Consider the following 20013-nt stretch of genomic DNA (forward strand, 5'->3'; position numbering starts at 1 on the left):
AATTTTAGAAAGCAGGGAGAGCATAAACACTGAGGTTCTGGTTAGCAGAGCCTCAGTGATACAGTTAGGCACCACACAGGGAACACATATAGGCCATACACTTATGAGCACTGGGGTCCTGACTAGCAGGATCCCAGCGACACATAACAAACACACTGACAACATAGGGTTTTCACTATGAGCACTGGGGCCCTGGCTATCAGGATCCCAGTGAGATAGTAAAAACACCCTGACATATACTCACAAACAGGCCAAAAGTGGGGGTAACAAGGCTAGAAAGAGGCTACCTTCCTACACTGCCTAATTTGAGTTCCCTGTACATCTCAGTCTTGCTGTCCTCCATTTTAACTGCCTTTCATCTTCAAAACTGCCTCATTCTGCTGCAGACGTTGCTGGTGTGCTGCTCCTGCTTATCTCCAAAATGATCTGAGGCTAGATTGTGGGGCATAGTTTTGTGTTTTGTGTTGTGGGCCAGAGAAAGTGCTAGAAAGAATGGCATTGACAGGGACCTAGGTTTACCTAATGTTGACATTACTTGGGATGGCCAGAGAGTCTTGAAGTGACATCAATTGCTGCCTTTGGTTGAAAGCATTGCAGATTGCCAACATCCAGACCTCATGATTGTGCACTGTGGGGGCAATGTCCTAGGCACAATTACTGAGGTAGGACTGGAAATCCTAATGAAGGATACCTTTAGTAAATTAATGTCATTTTTCCCACATACTGCCTTGGTGTTCTCCAACATTTGCCAAAGACAGAAGTGGTAGTGGTCAACCAAATTGAATCCTCAGATAGAAAAATCCAGGAAACATCTGAATAAAGCTGTTTCTGGATTTCTCTGAGACCTCAACATGGGCTCTGTATACCATAACAACTTATACTTCGATATGGACGGAACATATCGAAAGACAGAGTCCTTTTTACACATGGAGGCAACAGGATGTTCCTCAGCAACTTAAAAACCTGCATCCTGTTTTATGTGCAATTATCATCTACACATCATAAACACAAATGTTTTTTTCAAAGCCAACCCTTTTCCCAAGGTATGTGAGTGCCTGTTTGGATGGGTGTATAACTGGTGTATTGGTGTGTAAGTGCATGTGTAACTGTCTGTCTGAGTGCTGGGGCACATGAATGGCTGTATAGGTGTGTGAGTAGATGTGACAGTGCCTGCACAGGTATGTGAATGACTGAGTAAGCGAATGTATAGGTGAGTAAAGGGGTGTGTAAATGGGTTTATGGGTGTCTGACTGAGAGTTTCAGTGACTATCTGTGACTTTTGGGTACATAATTGATTTTGTAGGACTGTAACTCGGTATGTAAGTGCCTGCCTGACTGTGTGACAGAGTGCAAATTACAAACTAGTAAATGGCATACCATAAGGAAACACCCAAATCTAATTTCAAACACATTCATTCATAATTCCTTACTAAAATAAGTATCTTTTCAGAAAAGCAATTCCTCTTCCTCCTTTGCTGCTCACTATCTTTTTTTTAATATTCTCATCTAACCTCCCTTCTATTTTGCTTTTTACTGCAGTATCTAAAAGCTACACATTTTCTTCAATTTTGCTTTTTACTGTAGTGTCTAGAAGCTACACATTTTCTTTCAGCTTATAAACACTCATAGATTTTTTTTAAATATACGTTTTTATAGTACAACCTAATTCACATACCCGAAAAATCTCTTTGCTGTTGTCAAACTTTTCTTTTAATATCTGTTAATATCTCTTTTCCACTACAAATCAGAAGTCAGAAATATGCAAACCCTCCTCCTCTCTCAGTAGAAAAGTACCAGTAATACCTACCCTTCCCACTTGGCTCTCACTCATACTGCTGTACTAAATCACAGACCTCCTTTCAACTTTTATTTTTGTTTTACCACTTCTAAATGATCACTATTTTTAACCCTTTCCATGTTTCCTGTAATCAAGTCCAATTCAGTAGCTTTTTTGCAGATCCACAGCTCCACCGCGGTGCTCAGCACAGCCCCTGTGTGAAATTGCGGCAGATCTGCGGATCTACACGGAAAACCTTAAAAGCATTCAACAATATGCGGTCAATGATTTTTATTTTATATTGTTATTTTGTTAAATATTGTCAATTGCAAGATGTACACTCCCTACTGAGCAATTTTTGTACAGCAGTCTGCTTTTCAGTTTTGCACTGCAGCCTCTTTTGTGCCTTCCCTCACACTCTTTTAGCTCCGTTTCCATAGTAGCCATGCTTCCAATAGTTTCTGCCTAGCATTAGGTCAAAAGTTAACAAGAGTTTCTCTCAAAAGCATTCTAGCTTCACATAAACTGTAGCAGGTGTGGTTGGCTGTGCAATACCAAGCATATCCCTAACAACATAGCTTTTTTTATTTTTCAAACACCAATCACAGAGTAAGTTACTTTTTTTTTCCTAAAGTCACTTCCTAATTTTAGTTCCCTGCACATTTCCACCAACAATCAAATATGTTATTTTATATTTCACTTGCTGCCCTCCGTTTTGACTGTTTTTCTTCTTCAAAACTGCCTCATTCTGCTGCAGCTGTTTCCAGTGTGCTACTCTTGCCTGTATCCAAAATGGTCAGAGTCTGGATTGTGGGCCATAGTTTTGTTTTTTGAGCCAGGGAGATTGCTAGAAAGAGTAGCACTGACAGTGGCTGTGTGGGTCTGTGAGTGGGTGTGTATGTGCCTGTGTGCATCTGTGAGTGGGAGTGGGAGTGGTTCTCTGGGTCTCTGAGTGGATGTATCAGTAACTGTATAGGTGTGTGAATGAATGTGTGAGTGGGTGTGTGAGTGGCTGTGTTGGTCTGTGAGTGAGTGTGGTAGTGTTTTGTGGGTCTGTGAGTAGGTGTGTATGTATGAATGAGTGTGTGAGTGGGTGTGTGAGTGTGTGACTGGGTGTGTGAGTGGGGTGGGACTATGAATGGGTGTGGTAGTGGGTGGGTGTGGTAGTGGGTGTGTGAGTAGGTATGTAAGTAGGTATGTGAGTGTGTGAATGAGTGTGTGAATGGGTATGTGAGTGGCTCTGTAGGTCTATCGGTGAGTATTGTAATGGTTTTGTGGGTATTTCTGTGAGTGTCTGAGTAGGTCTGTGAGTTGGTGTATTATTTTCTTGATTGGGGTCTGGATCTGCAAATCAGTTGTGGATTCACACGGGGAAGCATTGAGCATTGCAGAGGACCATGGCTCTTCATGCGCCCAGCTTCCTTTTAAAAACATTTTTTTAAAATCCTTTACGTTTTTCACATTTGGGCCCATCTGGTAGCCCTCAACATGATCCGGAGTGTCAAGGTACCATTACTCTTATCCCTTACACCTATTTGTTTTTAATTCTTAAGACAAGGGAACAAGCCCTGTGTCCTGAAATGACATTTCTCTTCACTGTCTTCTCTTTCTCAACTTTTCAATTCATTTTGTGGCATGCCAATCAGAATGCAAGCTCCCACAGGACTCCGAGAGAGTAAGATGGCCAATGGGGAAAAGTCCTCTCGATCAATCAGATGGCTCTATTTTTATTTTACGCGACTGAGGGACTCTCACAATCTTCTCCCTCCGCATATGCAAATATATTTTAACCTTAATTTCTCAAAAACTACTGAATGGATTAATACCAAATCACAAAAAGCACGCTTTCTGGACCAAGATCTAGCTTCTTTGCCAAATTTGGTGTCATTCTGTTTAGCAGTTTAGGCTGTAGCCCATTCCAAAAATACCTATGGAAATTGCAATGGCAAATATAGTTTGGGACTCCATCTTTGTTTGCCCCCCACTTGACGGATCACCCTGAAACTTTCCAGGATTGAGCTGAGAAAAAAAAGAGCACATTTTTGGAAAGTTTGATGAAGATTGCAGTAATCTTCCATAGAAGAATTGCTGAAGAAATTAATTGGCATTGTAACCCTACTCTGTAATTTCACAATTGATATGATATGATATATGGTATGATATGACATGACATGACAACTTGACATGATATGATATGATGTGATATGATTGATATGATATGATATGGATTTGTATGGGAGCACAAATGTCTTAATGCATCACGGTGCTAAAAAATTAGTCCAGCTATACAGCTTGGCCGTAAGCTGGTTCCTGATTGCACAGATGAAGCTAACCTCCTTACTGGGAGAAAAGCCAGGTCTTTAAAGCCTTCCTGAAAGGAGTATGCACCTTCAAACAAGTAAGACTAGCTGACGCAACTGATAAAGCTCTTTCTCTCCATCTCTTTTTCTGAATTCTGGGTGTAGCAACCCAATCATGATCTGCCAAGCAAAGTTTTTTTCATTGGGATATACCACTGAAACATGGTTTTGATTCCATAGGGTTTCACATTATACAGAGCTTTATGAACGATACAAAGTGCCTTAAACATAATGCACTTTTTCACCGGAAGCCAGTGAAGTTTGAGTAGTCCTTGGAGACCGACTGTGTGATTAACCTCGAGGTCCAGTAATAACTCACTATCCAGGATTACTCTTAGATTCTTCATTGGACTCCATTGGAGTGGGTAGAGTGCCCAGCATATTTGGCCACCAGTTGCTATTCCAAATAGTTGGTTGGCTCCTAAAAATCAGAACCTCCGTCTTATCCCCGTTGAGCTTCAATCAATTCTTGCCCATCCACGTGGTCACTGCCTTCATGCAGTTATTGGAATTAACCGCAAGGGCATCGGAGTCTTTTGAGATAAACACAATTATCTGAGTGTCATCAGCCTGCAGCCCAAAGAAGCATTTTAGCTTGGCCAATGGGGAGGCATAGAGGATAAATAGTGTGGGGCTCAAGGACGAACTGGGGTAACAGGGACAAAATTGGTTATGTTTGTTTCTCTACCAGTGCAATAATATAAAAAAGGGGACAACTGCCTAAATCCAGGTCTGATTGATGTCAAACAGGGTGTTAGGTAAAGAATGTTAGTTGCTTACAAAAATCTTTTAGCAGAAATGAGTCTTCAGCATCCGGTATTTAATTTTGTGCAAAACACTTCTATTGAGCCAGTTACATATCATGGGCTGGGAATGGAGCCTAAGGGGTCATTCTGTTTGGCAGGAGTGGTGGAAATGCACATGAATGTCTATAATGTAGATGCTCAATGCTTATCACAATATTCACTGTGTGCCAACTATCACTTATGATAATGTAGTTATACTCCAGTAATAGAAAGCATTGTTGAATATGTTCAGTGGCAAATCCTTCATATGAAAAATCAAGCAACCATCCTGCCAGATCTTAGCCTACTATATTTCAGTCTTGTCTTTTGAATATATTTCTTGTAATCTGTCAGACAGATTTTTGGCTCTATAAGTGTTAGACCTGTGAGCCGTGGGGTGGTCACCCCCCAACTTTGCTGCTTTGTGTAACTTTGTCGGGAAGTCGTTCCATAAGTGGAGTGTGAGCATTCACACACACCCACCCATGGGTTTTGGCGCAGTCCCAGATGTACTAAGAATAGTAAACCTGGGAATGCGCCCAAATAGTACATCATCCCAACAGCGGTGTAACAAGGACAAATATGTTTATTTATACTTGTTATTACCTCTTTATACGTGTGCTGCATTCTGCAACACATGTATAAAGAGGAAAATTCCTCAGAGGATTGTTTTTGTGCAGGTAGGTGTTCTATCCTGCACAAAAACAATCCTGCCCGTAACACAGGCACCGTGGCACAAAGGTGCCTGCGTTGGTGCTCGGCAGCGCTTAGTGACCCAGGGTGCAGAGAAAGAGATTAGGAAGGCACATTATTTTGGTAAATATGCCACATTCCTGATCTCTCCATTTGTTGCAGCTCAGCAAGTTGTCTTGCTGTTGTGAGTTGCACCAACTGTTAGTAAATCTGGGCCCTGGTTCCTAACTGGTCTTAAGCAATCTGGTGGAGCTACAAAGCAGCTATTTGAAATATAGTGGAAGCACTTACACCACGGTTTACTCATAATCATGGCTACATGCTAAGGGCATGTGAGTAGCGACACAAGGTAAGCGCATAGCACAGTTTAGTACTGCAGTAGTATGATCAAAAGTGTACTAAGAGTAAAAAAATAAACAACCATGAATTCAAATACATGCTATAACACTAACAACTGTAAATGTCTGCATTCATTGTTCAATATGCATTTACCTTTGTATCTCTGTGGATGCAGTTTCCGCTTCTCTAGAAAGAGAAAAAAATGAAGTTAAGATCATTAATATTTGTTATACATAAAAATAGAAATCCGGATAATAAATGTGTTCAAATGCAGACTAGATCAGAAACAGCCTCACAGTGTGGTGAGGTGTAGAGGATACAGGCATACAGTCTGTGCTGATACCTTTCCTGGATTGCACCACCAAGCGAGTATGTTTGAGGATCAAAAGGAGCTTGTTCCAGAGTCTAAGACTATGTACAGAGGTATGTTGATGTAGGTGTTCTCTCTAAGGCTTTGGGATTTCCTGTCCGGCCATGAATGTGCTCCTGTTAGTGCATACAAAACAGGAAACGCAGAGTTAGAGGCAAGATAGCCAGGTTTACTTGGGTGGAGGGTCTTGTAGATCACACAACAGGCTGTGAAATGGATTCTATCAGGGAGAGGGACCCAATGCAGTTCTTCCATTGTAGTGGAGTTGTTCTCAAAGTCTATTTGTTAAACTATATTTGATATACTGACTGAGGAAAGTTTTGTTCTTGGACTCTGGAAGACTAACAAGTACTGTGATACACCCGTCCATGTGTGATAATGTGAGGACCTCGAATGTGGACTAGAACATTTGAGGAAGAGAAGAAAGGCTGGATTTTTCAGAGGAATGTGGGCTGGAATCATGCTCTTTGGCCTTTTCTTGATATGGTCTTTTAGGACAAAGCTCAATGACAAAGCCTTGAACTTTAGCATTAGATTAAAAACAAGGAAAGGAGTCTTCTTAACTCTTATTGTTGAGCCACAACTTGCAATAGGCCTCAAGGTCCCCACCTTCTATAAGGACTAAATCATTCTTAGGTTGAGTTTAACATTACTTGTTTGCAGACTTGCAGATTAGCTGCCACATTAATACAGAGTCTTAGCATGTGGTAGTTGTTAGTTGACATCATAGTAAGATATTATTGGTTAGATTTTTGGCATATTAGTGGACAGAAATGTCATCTTGGCTCTTTAGTACTCCTGGTGTCTCTAGTACAGACTGAAAATCTTAGGGGGCTTTGTCAAGTGAGACCAGCAGTTCAAAAGCATTAAACGCTGCTGACAGGTCGGATCAGATGCTGAGATCAGGTCTGGTGCAATGAGTGTAAGCAGAAATAAAATAAAAAACTTGCTCCCGTTGAACCAGAATTTAAAAGAATGGAAATTGATGAGAGGAGGCTAAGAGACAGAAGAGGTGTTTCCAATGTTGCCTGACCTGCGCAGAAAGGCAGAGAGCTGAGGTGTACAAGCAGATAGGCCTAGTAATGGAGGAGAAGAGACTGTACAGATGCAAGTCATGTGAAAACCTGACCCGGAGTATTGGATGACCTCAGTACAGGTTTTTCAAGCCGGTTGTGCTTCAAACACCTTTAACACTTGACGTTATCTACCTAATGAATTGGGCATTTCAGATGATAACGACAAGAGAATAGATAGTTAGATTAATTTAGCTGCACCTTGTATAATGAAGACTAAGAACACTGGGGTGGTAGTGGGGGAGGGGTTCCCTACATGTATAATATGTATCTTAAAACATGGGCTCCTCTCACTGGACTCAAAGGTTAAGGATGTTATAATCCAAAGGTCTGGGATAACTCCTTGAAGAACGTGCAGAAAACAGAGGCGTCTCAGGTCAATCTGCCCTGGCCTGGGATATTTTTGCAAATACTATTATAAAGGGATTCCATGGCCTGATTAAAGGTTGCAAAATGGTCTAAAAAACCTGATAATTAGAGGGCAGATCTTGAATATTTGTTTTGCAGGTTTGCTTAAGTGTTTGCTGTGGCCCATGTTCTCTGGCCCCAGGGAGTTAGCTAGGGCTTCAGATTAATTGCTCACCACCAGAGTGTCTAATAAGTCCCAAGGAGAGACCACAGGAAGGATGGGTTTGGCCTCCAACAGGCTAACCAACATACAAAGTACATAAGTGATTAAACACGTTTCCTAAAGGTTCACAAAAATTCAAGAAGCACTGAGGAAACCAAGGCAACACACGCAAGAAAAAGCAGCCCCCAGAGGCAGAGTCTGTTTGATGTCTCCAGGTTGAAGGGCCTGTGTTGGAAATGCTGAAGGTCTAATTACTCATAAGGAAGATGAACAGAGCTATCCAAAAAAGTCACCCAGTCACAGGACCTATAACAGCAATAGAAGGGTTTTTGAATTAACGTGGCCCAAGAGGAACTGGGGGCATTAGAAAGATTGTCTCAGTTTACATGGGTGGATTTAAGAGGTACACAGACTTTGGCTCAAGAATCTGCTAATACTGTTAGGATGAACAGAACATCTTCGCCAGTGGAATTCTTGACACTATTCTGGGTGACACTGGAGTGAGCCTGTCTAAGGGAGAGGAAATGAAGATATCCCAAGGACAATATTTGATCCAGGTCAATGCAGAGAAATTAGGGTTACAATCACACTTGAATTTAACCAAGACCAGGAGCAGTGTCTTCTGAGAGAGCACAGGCCACTGAGTAAATGTTAACTGTCTGTAGTCTCTTATGAGTTTTCAGAATCTTTTTTTGAGTCTTCGACGTCTCTTATGAGCATTTACAATGCTCTTTTGTTGCTCACGTTGCTTAGAGGTGGAGACTGAAAAGTTATAGAGCCAGCTTCTCAATAGATGTGCATGTCTTGTAGATGATTGCCGTGAAGACAACATCTTCTCTTCAGTGTCCAGCCTTCAGATAAGATGCCAGCTCATATCTGGCAGCTAGGGTGCATGTGGTTACAGCGAAAACAGGCGGTCACCCAGGTGATTGTTGGGGGGTATCACACACAATGGCATCACCTCTATGACAGATAAAGATCAGGGAGCATTCCACTCCAGAAGCTGGGCCCCTCAAGGTATGTGCCCACCTACCAGGCATTGTGATGCCGCCAAAACTGCCAACCCAAACCTATGAGGACTTGATACCGCTAATCTTCACTATGAAACCAGACCCATCTCTCCACCTCTTACTCTTTCTGGCACTCTGGCTTTCTCACCCTTCATTATTTGTAGAAAAGTAGTCCTTTTCTAGCATTGTTACCCCCCACTTTTCCCCGTTTGTCAGTGTGTTTGACTGTGTTCACTGAGATCCTGCTAACCGGGACCCCAGTGATTATGCTCTTTCCTTTAAAAATGGTTGCTGGAAATGTATTTCACTCCACATTTGGCATGCTGGTGCCCCTTTGTAAGTCCCTAGTATATGGTACCTAGGTACCCAGGGCATTGGCGCACCAGGGGATCCCTATGGGCTGCAGCATATATTTTGCCACTTATAGGGAACCCATGCAAAGTGTCTCCAGGCCTGCCATTGCAGCCTGCATGAAAAGGTGCAAGCAGCCTTTCACAGCCATTTTACACTGCACCAGGTCACTTATAAGTCACCCGTATGGCAGGCCTTCCAACCCAGAGGGCAGGGTGCACAGTACCTGTGTGTGAGGGCACCCCTGCACTAGCAGAGGTGCCTCTACGAACTCCAGGCCCAATTTCCTGGACTTCGTGAGTGCAGGGACGCCATTTTATGCGTGTACTGGACATAGGTCAATACCTATGTCCAGCTAAATAATGGTAACTCCGAATATGGGCATGTTTAGTATCAAACATGTTGAAATCATACCCCAATGTATTTGCAAGCATTGGTTGTGTGATCCCATGCACTCTGGGGGCTTTGTAGAGGACCCCCAGTGTTGCCATTGCAGCCTTCTGAGGTTTTCCAGGCAGCCCAAGCTGCTGCCACCTCACAGACAGGTTTCTGCCCTCTTGTTGCTTGATCAGCTCAAGCCCAGGAAGGCAGAAAAAAGGATTTCCTTTGGGAGAGGGGTGTTACACCTTCTCCCTTTGGAAATAGGTGTTACAGGGGCTTGGGAGGGGTAGCCTCCCCAAGCCACTGGTAATGCTTTGAAGGGCATTGGCAGTTGGGGCCCTCCTAGCATAAACCAGTCTACACCGGTTCGGGCACTCCCAGGCCCTGCTCTGGTGCAAAACTGGACAAAGGAAAGGGGAGTGACCACTCCCCTGTCCATCACCACCCCAGGGGTGGTGCACAGAGCTCATCCAGAGGGTCCCTGGGTTTTGCCATCTTGGAAACAAGGTTGGCAGGGAACTCTGGGAGCATCTGAGTGGCCAGTGCAGGTAGGTGACGTCCGAGCCCCCTCCTGATAGGTGGTCACCCAGCTAGGTGACCAATCCCCCTTTCAGGGCAAATTAGGGTGGGTCCTCAGATTTGGCTTGCAAGACTCCACCAGGACTCCTCTGCAACCTTTACTTTGACTTCTGGCGGAAGAAACTGTATCAAGACGCTCCAGGACCCTACAAGCTGCAACAAAGAAGCAAGACTCTGCCTACAACATTGTATCTCCGGCTCCTGCCTGCAACTGCAACAATTTCCCGGTCGTGCATCCTCTGAAGACAGCCTGTAGACAGTCTGCACAAGAAACCTTGGGGTGAAGGAGTCACTCCCCTGCATCAGCAGGCACCAACTGCAATGACGACTGGCTACGTAGACGCCCTCTCTTGACGAGCTACGTGGATCCTGCAACACAGGTGGTAGACTGAAGTGGTCCCGATGGTCCTTTCTTCCAAATGTCTAACTTTGGTGAAGGTTAGCCCTTGCCTTCCCACGCAGGACAGTACCCCCGTGTACATCGTCATTTGCAGCTGCCAAGGCTTGTTGGCATCCTTTTCACCGGATCTTCAGGCATCTTGAAGCTCCAGCCCTTAGCACTCCTTCCTGTGATGCACAGCTTCCTGAGAGGTTCTCCTGTGGCGTGGGATCCCTTTTAGTAGTGCTGCATGAGGCTCCTTCTTGGACTTCTGTGTCCCTGCCCTGTGGGACTCCTGTGGGTGCTGTCTCTGCTTCAGTGGGCTCTCTGTGTTGCTGGGAGTCCCCTCTGCCTCCCCCTCCTGGGCAGAGTCCTCCTGGGCTTTCCTGGTCCCCGGCAGCACCACTTTCCGCCAACCACGAGTTTTGCGTATGCCAAGGCTTGTTGGTGGAATCCGAAGATGCAAACCTGACTGCAATCCTTCTTCCAGCGTGAGACATCACTTGCATCACCCAGGAACTAGACTCCGTCTTCTGGGGTGCAGCAGTGACTCTCCTTCCTCACCGCTGACTTACTCCTTGCACCTTTCTTCTGGTGGGTAGGGGCTCCTGCCTTCCTAATCTCGACTGTGCTTCTTGCGCTTGTTCCCCTTCTTCCACAGGTCGTCTTGTCCAGGACTCCACTGTTGGTGTCTTGCAGTCTCTTCTAGGTTTTGCATTCTTCTTCTTTTCTTCCAAGTGGGTGTGCTGGGGACACTTCAGTGATTTACTCCTGCTTTCCTGGTCGCTGGGGGTGTTGTGGTACTTACCTTTGGGCTTTCCTAGTACTTCCAGCTCCCCTCTATACACTCCACTTACCTAGGTGGGGGACCGACTTTCGCATTCCATTTTAGTATATGGTTTGTGCTCCCCCAGTCCCATTATTCTCTAAGTGATTTCCACTATATTACACTGTAGACGGGCCTAGCGCCAAAGTATAAATGTGGAGTTAAGTTTGCGTCGAATTAGCGTAAAAAAAAATGACGCTAATTCGAGGCAAACAGAGTATAAATATGCCCCTAAGTGTGACTACAGTGGTATTGCATGAGCTTTGTATGTCTCCTAGATAGGCCTTGGCTGCTCATCCACAGCTACCTCTAGAGAGCCTGGCTTCTAGACACTGACTACACTACACTACTAAGGGGATACCTGGACCTGGTATAAGGTGTAAGTACCATAGGTACCTCGCACACACCAGGCCTGCTTCCTACATTATTCACCTAACATTTATCCCTAGCTCACCTTATGTCTCTTGCTACCTCACCTATATAGTGTTGAATTCTGTTGGCATATTTGTTGTGCAGGTGTGTTCTGTTGTGCTATTTTTTTTTTGTTTTTTTGTGTTGAGTTATGTTTTTATCTGGCCTGCCGCATGAAATGACAAGGGCAGATTTATCATTATGTGATGCAGCGTAGCAAGCCACCTTGCTGCACTGCGTGACAGGGAAAGTGCAGGAATGTGCTGTTCTTAAAATAATATGCTGCATTCCTGCTTTTTCCCAGCGCTGCTGCCCAATGTGCTCCCTGGAACCAGCGCAGGCACTCTTGCCTCATGGTGCTAGGGTACCTGCATTGTAAACAGAATTGTTTTTGTGCAGGAAAGTGCACCTTCCTGCACAAAATACAGTCACCTGAGGCATTTTCTTTTTTCTATGTGTGCTGCAACATGTAGCACACATAGAAAGAGGAAAAGACAAAGAGAAATAAACATATTTCTCCTCATTACAAGTCACCTGGGGAGTGATACAATTTTGGTGCATTCCCAGGTCCACCACATATGGGAAATCTGGAAATGCGTCAAAATCCACAGGTTTGCATGGGAACACCCAAGCACCATCCATGGAATGCCTCCCTGGGACTGCGATTTGCACTGTGTTTCGTTACTCTGGATTTATCAAGCCACTCAGGACCACACAAGGTGGCCTTGCATGGCTTGATAAATCACAGTTAAGGGTTGCGTCGCAAGTGCAACCTGTTGCATGGTGCAAAAGCGACACAACCTATTCATAAATAAGGCCCACAGACTCCAGAAGAAACACCCTAGTACTGGATTTGAGCAGATAACAAACAGTGGCTTGTAAAGGCTCTCAATTTCAGCCATTATAAACTTTATTTAAAAAAAAAAAAATCAACACAATGAAATGAAAAGGCACCTACAATCTCTTAACCCAGCTTGATAAATTACCTGCTTTCTGCTATCTGCCTATCTGTTCTGTCTTTTATCCTCCGGTTCACCTTCTATGCATCTCTAACCATCACCGGCCCAACTCACAATCTCCTTTGCAAGACCTAGGTATTGAATGTAGGAAAGTACCATCTTGCCTGGCATGTTACCCCCATTTTTCACTGTATATATGTTGTTTTAGTTGTATGTGTCACTGGGACCCTGGTAACCCAGGGCCCCAGTGCTCATAAGTGTGCCTGAATGTGTTACCTGTGTAGTGACTAACTGTCTCACTGAGGCTCTGCTAATCAGAACCTCAGTGGTTATGCTCTCTCATTTCTTTCCAAATTGTCACTGACAGGCTAGTGACCATTTGTACCAATTTACATTGGCTTACTGGAACACCCTTATAATTCCCTAGTATATGGTACTGAGGTACCCAGGGTATTGGGGTTCCAGGAGATCCCTATGGGCTGCAGCATTTCTTTTGCCACCCATAGGGAGCTCTGACAATTCTTACACAGGCCTGCCACTGCAGCCTGAGTGAAATAACGTCCACGTTATTTCACAGCCATTTTACACTGCACTTAAGTAACTTATAAGTCACCTATATGTCTAACCATTACCTGGTAAAGGTTAGGTGCAAAGTTACTTAGCGTGAGGGCACCCTGGCACTAGCCAAGGTGCCCCCACATTGTTCAGAGCCAATTCCCTGAACTTTGTGAGTGCGGGGACACCATTACACGCGTGCACTACATATAGGTCACTACCTATATGTAGCTTCACCATGGTAACTCCGAATATGGCCATGTAACATGTCTATGATCATGGAATTGCCCCCTCTATACCATCCTGGCATAGTTAGCACAATCCCATGATCCCAGTGGTCTGTAGCACAGACCCTGGTACTGCCAAACTGCCCTTCCTGGGGTTTCACTGCAGCTGCTGCTGCTGCCAACCGCTCAGACAGGCAGCTGCCCTCCTGGGGTCCAGCCCGGCCTGGCCCAGGATGGCAGAACAAAGAACTTCCTCTGAGAGAGGGTGTGACACCCTCTCCCTTTGGAAAATGGTGTGAAGGCAGGGGAGGAGTAGCCTCCCCCAGCCTCTGGAAATGCTTTGTTGGGCACAGAGGTGCCCAATTCTGCATAAGCCAGTCTACACCGTTTCAGGGACCCCTTAGCCCCTGCTCTGGCGCGAAACTGGACAAAGGAAAGGGGAGTGACCACTCCCCTGACCTGCACCTCCCCTGGGAGGTGTCCAGAGCTCCTCCAGTGTGCTCCAGACCTCTGACATCTTGGAAACAGAGGTGCTGCTGGCACACTGGACTGCTCTGAGTGGCCAGTGCCACCAGGTGACGTCAGAGACTCCTGCTGATAGGCTCCTTCAGGTGTTAGTAGCCTATCCTCTCTCCTAGGTAGCCAACCCTCTTTTCTGGCTATTTAGGGTCTCTGTCTCTGGGGAAACTTTAGATAACGAATGCAAGAGCTCATCCGAGTTCCTCTGCATCTCTCTCTTCACCTTCTGATAAGGAAACGACCGCTGACCGCGCTGGAAGCCTGCAAACCTGCAACATAGTAGCAAAGACGACTACTGCAACTCTGTAACGCTGATCCTGCCGCCTTCTCGACTGTTTTCCTGCTTGTGCATGCTGTGGGGGTAGTCTGCCTCCTCTCTGCACCAGAAGCTCCGAAGAAATCTCCCGTGGGTCGACGGAATCTTCCCCCTGCAACCGCAGGCACCAAAAAGCTGCATTACCGGTCCCTTGGGTCTCCTCTCAGCACAACGAGCGAGGTCCCTCGAATCCAGCGACTCTGTCCAAGTGACCCCCACAGTCCAGTGACTCTTCAGTCCAAGTTTGGTGGAGGTAAGTCCTTGTCTCACCTCGCAGGGCTGCATTGCTGGGAACCGCGACTTTGCAGCTACTCCGGCCCCTGTGCACTTCCGGTGGAAATCCTTTGTGCACAGCCAAGCCTGGGTCCACGGCACTCTAACCTGCATTGCACGACTTTCTAAGTTGGTCTCTGGCGACGTGGGACTCCTTTGTGCAACTTCGGCGAGCACCGTTTCATGCATCCTCGTAGTGCCTGTTTCTGGCACTTTTCCGGGTGCTACCTGCTTCAGTGAGGGCTCTTTGTCTTGCTCGACGTCCCCTCTCTCTTCAGGTCCAATTTGCGACCTCCTGGTCCCTCTTGGGCCCCAGCAGCGTTCAAAAACGCCAAACGCACGATTTGCAACTAGCAAGGTTTGTTGGCGTCCTTCCGGTGAGAAAACACTTCTGCACAACTTTCCAATGCGAGAGGGATCCGTCCACCAAAGGGGAAGTCTCTAGCCCTTTTCGTTCCTGCAGAAACCTCAGCTTCTTCTGTCCAGTCGAAGCATCTTTGCACCCGCAGCTGGCATTTCCTGGGCATCTGCCCATCTCCGACTTGCTTGTGACTTTTGGACTTGGTCCCCTTGTTCCACAGGTACCCTAGATTGGAAATCCACAGTTGTTGCATTGCTGGTTTGTGTCTTTCCTGCATTATTCCTCTAACACAACTATTTTGTCCTTAGGGGAACTTTAGTGCACTTTGCACTCACTTTTCAGGGTCTTGGGGAGGGTTATTTTTCTAACTCTCACTATTTTCTAATAGTCCCAGCGACCCTCTACAAGGTCACATAGGTTTGGGGTCCATTTGTGGTTCGCATTCCACTTTTGGAGTATATGGTTTGTGTTGCCCCTATCCCTATGTTTCCCCATTGCATCCTATTGTAACTATACATTGTTTGCACTGTTTTCTAAGACTATACTGCATATTTTTGCTATTGTGTATATATATCTTGTGTATATTTCCTATCCTCCCACTGAGGGTACACTCTAAGATACTTTGGCATATTGTCATAAAAATAAAGTACCTTTATTTTTAGTATAACTGTGTATTGTGTTTTCTTATGATATTGTGCATATGACACTAAGTGGTACTGTAGTAGCTTCACACGTCTCCTAGTTCAGCCTAAGCTGCTCTGCTAAGCTACCATTATCCATCAGCCTAAGCTGCTAGACACCCTATACACTAATAAGGGATAACTGGGCCTGGTGCAAGGTGCAAGTACCCCTTGGTACTCACTACAAACCAGTCCAGCCTCCTACATTGGTTGTGCAGTGGTGGGATAAGTGCTTGAGACTACTTACCACTCTTGTCATTGTACTTTTCATAAGAGAAAAATATACAAAACAAGGTCAGTGTATATACACATAGCCAAAAAGTTTTGCATTTCCTCTTTTCACTCTTTTCTAAGTGCTGAAAAGTACTCCTAAACTTTCAAAAAGTTCTTAAAAGTTTAAAAAGTTTTTTTCTGTCTTTCCAAAAAGTTCTGAAAACTTTTTTCTCTTTTTCTATCACTTTAACTCTCTCTAAAAAATGTCTGGCACAGGCCAAAGTGTTGATCTGTCCAAACTTGCATATGACAACCTTAGCTGGAAAAGAGCAAGGAGTCTCTGTATAGAGAGAGGTTTGAGTGTAGGGAAGAATCCTTCCTTGGAACTGTTACTTAACATGCTTAGAGAACAGGATAAGGCCATAGGTGCCCCATCTGTTGAAAAAGTACCTAATAGTTCCCAATCTGATTCAGGGACTCCCCCAGGAAAAGATTCAGGAAAGAAACTTCCTAGCCTGCCCATTACTAGACAATCTAGCATAGATGGTAATGATGATGAGCCACACCAGATAAATAGTGTTGTCTCACATCATAGCAAAAGCATTTATTCTCACCATACTGGTAGTAATGTTTCTGTAAACCAAGCTGTTAGGGTGGCTTCTGTAAGGGACAGGTCTCCTTCTGTTCATTCCCATCATAGCTCTGTTTCTAGAAATGTCCCTCCCACCAACCCTGATGACAGAATGTTAGAGAGGGAACTCAATAAGTTGAGGGTGGAACAAACCAGACTGAAGCTTAAAAAGCAACAGCTGGATTTGGATAGACAGTCTTTTGAATTAGAGAAGGAAAGACAGAAGTTGGGTTTAGATACCCATGGTGGCAGCAGCAGTATTCCCCATAGTCATCCTGCAAAAGAGCATGATTCCAGGAATCTGCACAAGATAGTTCCCCCTTATAAGGAGGGGGATGACATTAACAAGTGGTTTGCTGCACTTGAGAGGGCCTGTGTTGTACAGGATGTCCCTCAAAGGCAGTGGGCTGCTATCCTATGGCTATCATTTAGTGGAAAAGGTAGGGATAGGCTCCTTACTGTGAAAGAAAATGATGCTAATAATTTCCAAGTTCTTAAGAATGCACTCCTGGATGGTTATGGCTTAACCACTGAACAGTACAGGATAAAGTTCAGAGAGACCAAAAAGGAGTCTTCACAAGACTGGGTTGATTTCATTGACCATTCAGTGAAGGCCTTGGAGGGGTGGTTACATGGCAGTAAAGTTACTGATTATGACAGCCTGTATAACTTGATCCTGAGAGAGCATATTCTTAATAATTGTGTGCCTGATTTGTTGCACCAGTACTTGGTGGACTCTGATCTGACCTCTCCCTAAGAATTGGGAAAGAAGGCAGACAAATGGGTCAGAACAAGAATGAACAGAAAAGTTCATACAGGGGGTGACAAAGATGGCAACAAAAAGAAGGATGGTAAGTCTTCTGACAAGGGTGGGGACAAATCTAAAAATGAGTCTTCATCAGGCCCACAAAAACACTGTGGTGGGGGTGGTGGGTCCAAATCCTCCTTTAATCAGAACAAGGAAAAGAAACCATGGTGCTATTTATGTAAAATAAAAGGCCATTGGACAACAGATCCCAGTTGTCCAAAGAAAGGCACCACAGCTCCTACCACTACAACCCCTACTGCTACACCTAGTGTCCCTACTAATAGCAGTGGTGGTGGGAGCAAACCTACTAATAGCCAATCCAAGGGAGTAGCTGGGCTCACTTTTGGTAATTTAGTTGGGGTTGGTCTGATTAGGGAGACCACAGAGGCTACTTTAGTCTCTGAAGGGGCTATTGATTTAGCCACTTTGGTTGCATGCCCCCATAACTTGGAGAAGTACAAGCAACTAACCCTAATAAATGGTGTTGAGGTCCAGGCCTACAGGGACACAGGTGCCAGTGTCACAATGGTGATTGAGAAACTGGTGCACCCTGAACAACACATACTTGGACACCAGTACCAAGTAACCGATGCTCACAACATAACACAAAGCCACCCCATGGCTGTTGTAAATCTCAACTGGGGGGGGGTAACTGGTCCAAAGAAAGTTGTGGTAGCTTCAGATTTACCTGTAGACTGTCTATTAGGGAATGATTTGGAGACATCAGCTTGGTCAGATGTGGAGTTGGAGGCCCATGCAGCAATGCTGGGCATCCCAGGGCATATTTTTGCTTTGACAAGGGCTCAGGCCAAAAAGCAAAAAGAACAGGGAAGCTTGGATCCTGGAACAATGGACCAAGTGCTCCCTAAAGCTAGGGCTAGTAGAAGCAAACCACTTCCTACTATCCCTCCCTCTACAGTGGATTCAACTTCTGAGGAAGAAGAATTCCCTCCCTGTGCAGAACCTACACCAGAGGAGCTGGAAGCAGACACTGCTGAGCTTTTGGGTGAAGGGGGGCCTGCCAGAGAGGAGCTGAGTGTGGCACAGCAAACCTGTCCCACATTAGAGGGTCTTAGACAGCAAGCTGTCAAACAGGCTAATGGGGATGTCAGTGACTCTCACAGAGTTTACTGGGAGGACAACCTCTTGTACACTGAGCATAGGGATCCTAAACCTGGAGCTGCCAGGAGATTAGTGATTCCTCAGGAGTACAGAAAGTTCCTCCTAACACTGGCACATGACATTCCCCTAGCTGGGCACCTGGGTCAAATGAAAACTTGGGACAGATTGGTTCCATTGTTTCATTGGCATAGGATGTCTGAGGACACAAAGGAATTTTGTAAGTCCTGTGAAACCTGTCAAGCCAGTGGCAAGACAGGTGGCACTCCAAAGGCACCCCTTATCCCACTGCCTGTGGTTGGGGTTCCCTTTGAAAGGGTAGGGGTCGACATAGTTGGCCCCCTGGACCCTCCTACTGCTTCAGGCAATAGGTTTATCTTAGTGGTAGTGGACCATGCCACAAGATATCCTGAAGCAATTCTTTTAAGGACCACTACAGCTCCTGCAGTGGCAAAGGCCCTCCTGGGAATATTTTCCAGGTTGGGCTTCCCAAAGGAAGTAGTATCAGACAGGGGAAGCAATTTCATGTCTGCATACTTAAAGGCCATGTGGAAGGAGTGTGGTGTAACGTACAAGTTCACAACACCCTATCATCCACAAACAAATGGACTGGTGGAGAGATTTAATAAAACTCTCAAAGGCATGATTATGGGTCTCCCTGAAAAACTCCGCAGGAGATGGGATATCCTTCTACCATGCCTCCTTTTTGCCTACAGGGAGGTACCCCAGAAAGGAGTGGGCTTCAGCCCCTTTGAACTTCTTTTTGGACACCCTGTTAGGGGTCCACTCACACTTGTAAAGGAGGGTTGGGAACAACCTTTAAAAGCTCCTAAGCAGGATATTGTGGATTATGTACTTGGCCTCAGATCAAGGATGGCTGAGTACATGAAAAAGGCCAGTAAAAACCTTCAGGCCAGCCAAGAGCTCCAGAAGCAATGGCATGATCAGAAGGCTGTTTTGGTTCAGTACCAACCAGGGCAGAAAGTGTGGGTCTTGGAGCCTGTGGCCCCAAGAGCACTCCAAGATAAATGGAGTGGACCCCACACAATTGTTGAAAAGAAGGGTGAAGTCACCTACTTGGTTGACTTAGGCACTGCCAGGAGTCCCCTTAGGGTGCTCCATGTCAACCGCCTGAAACCCTACTATGACAGGGCTGATCTCACCCTGCTCATGGCAACAGAAGAGGGACAGGAAGAAGATAGTGATCCTCTACCTGATCTCTTCTCTTCCACAGATCAAGATGCTCTTGTGGAAGGTGTAGTTTTGGCTGATTGTCTTACTGCTGAGCAGAAAGACAATTGCATAAATCTCCTAGGACAATTTTCAGAACTCTTCTCTACTGTGCCAGGCACCACTTCTTGGTGTGAGCACACTATAGATAATGGAGACAGTTTACCTGTCAAAAGTAAGATCTATAGGCAGCCTGACCATGTCAGGGACTGCATAA

The 20013-nt window shown here is 45.2% G+C and overlaps 1 protein-coding gene across 3 annotated transcripts in view; it reads right to left on the reverse strand.

Annotated features, from left to right (window-relative positions):
• Window positions 1–20013, reverse strand: part of LOC138287233 (CD5 antigen-like) — a 279649-nt gene that overhangs the window by 96030 nt on the left and 163606 nt on the right. For 2 of the 3 annotated variants that reach the window (XM_069227587.1, XM_069227585.1), the window contains one exon: window positions 6108–6140. The exons of the other annotated variant lie outside the window; for it this stretch is intronic. In XM_069227587.1, the coding sequence (XP_069083688.1) occupies window positions 6108–6140 (33 nt within the window). The remainder of the gene's footprint in view (window positions 1–6107; window positions 6141–20013) is intronic. 3 annotated transcript variants of the gene reach the window in all.

This window comes from Pleurodeles waltl, chromosome 4_1 (assembly GCF_031143425.1).
Source record: "Pleurodeles waltl isolate 20211129_DDA chromosome 4_1, aPleWal1.hap1.20221129, whole genome shotgun sequence".
Classification (NCBI taxonomy): domain Eukaryota; kingdom Metazoa; phylum Chordata; class Amphibia; order Caudata; family Salamandridae; genus Pleurodeles; species Pleurodeles waltl.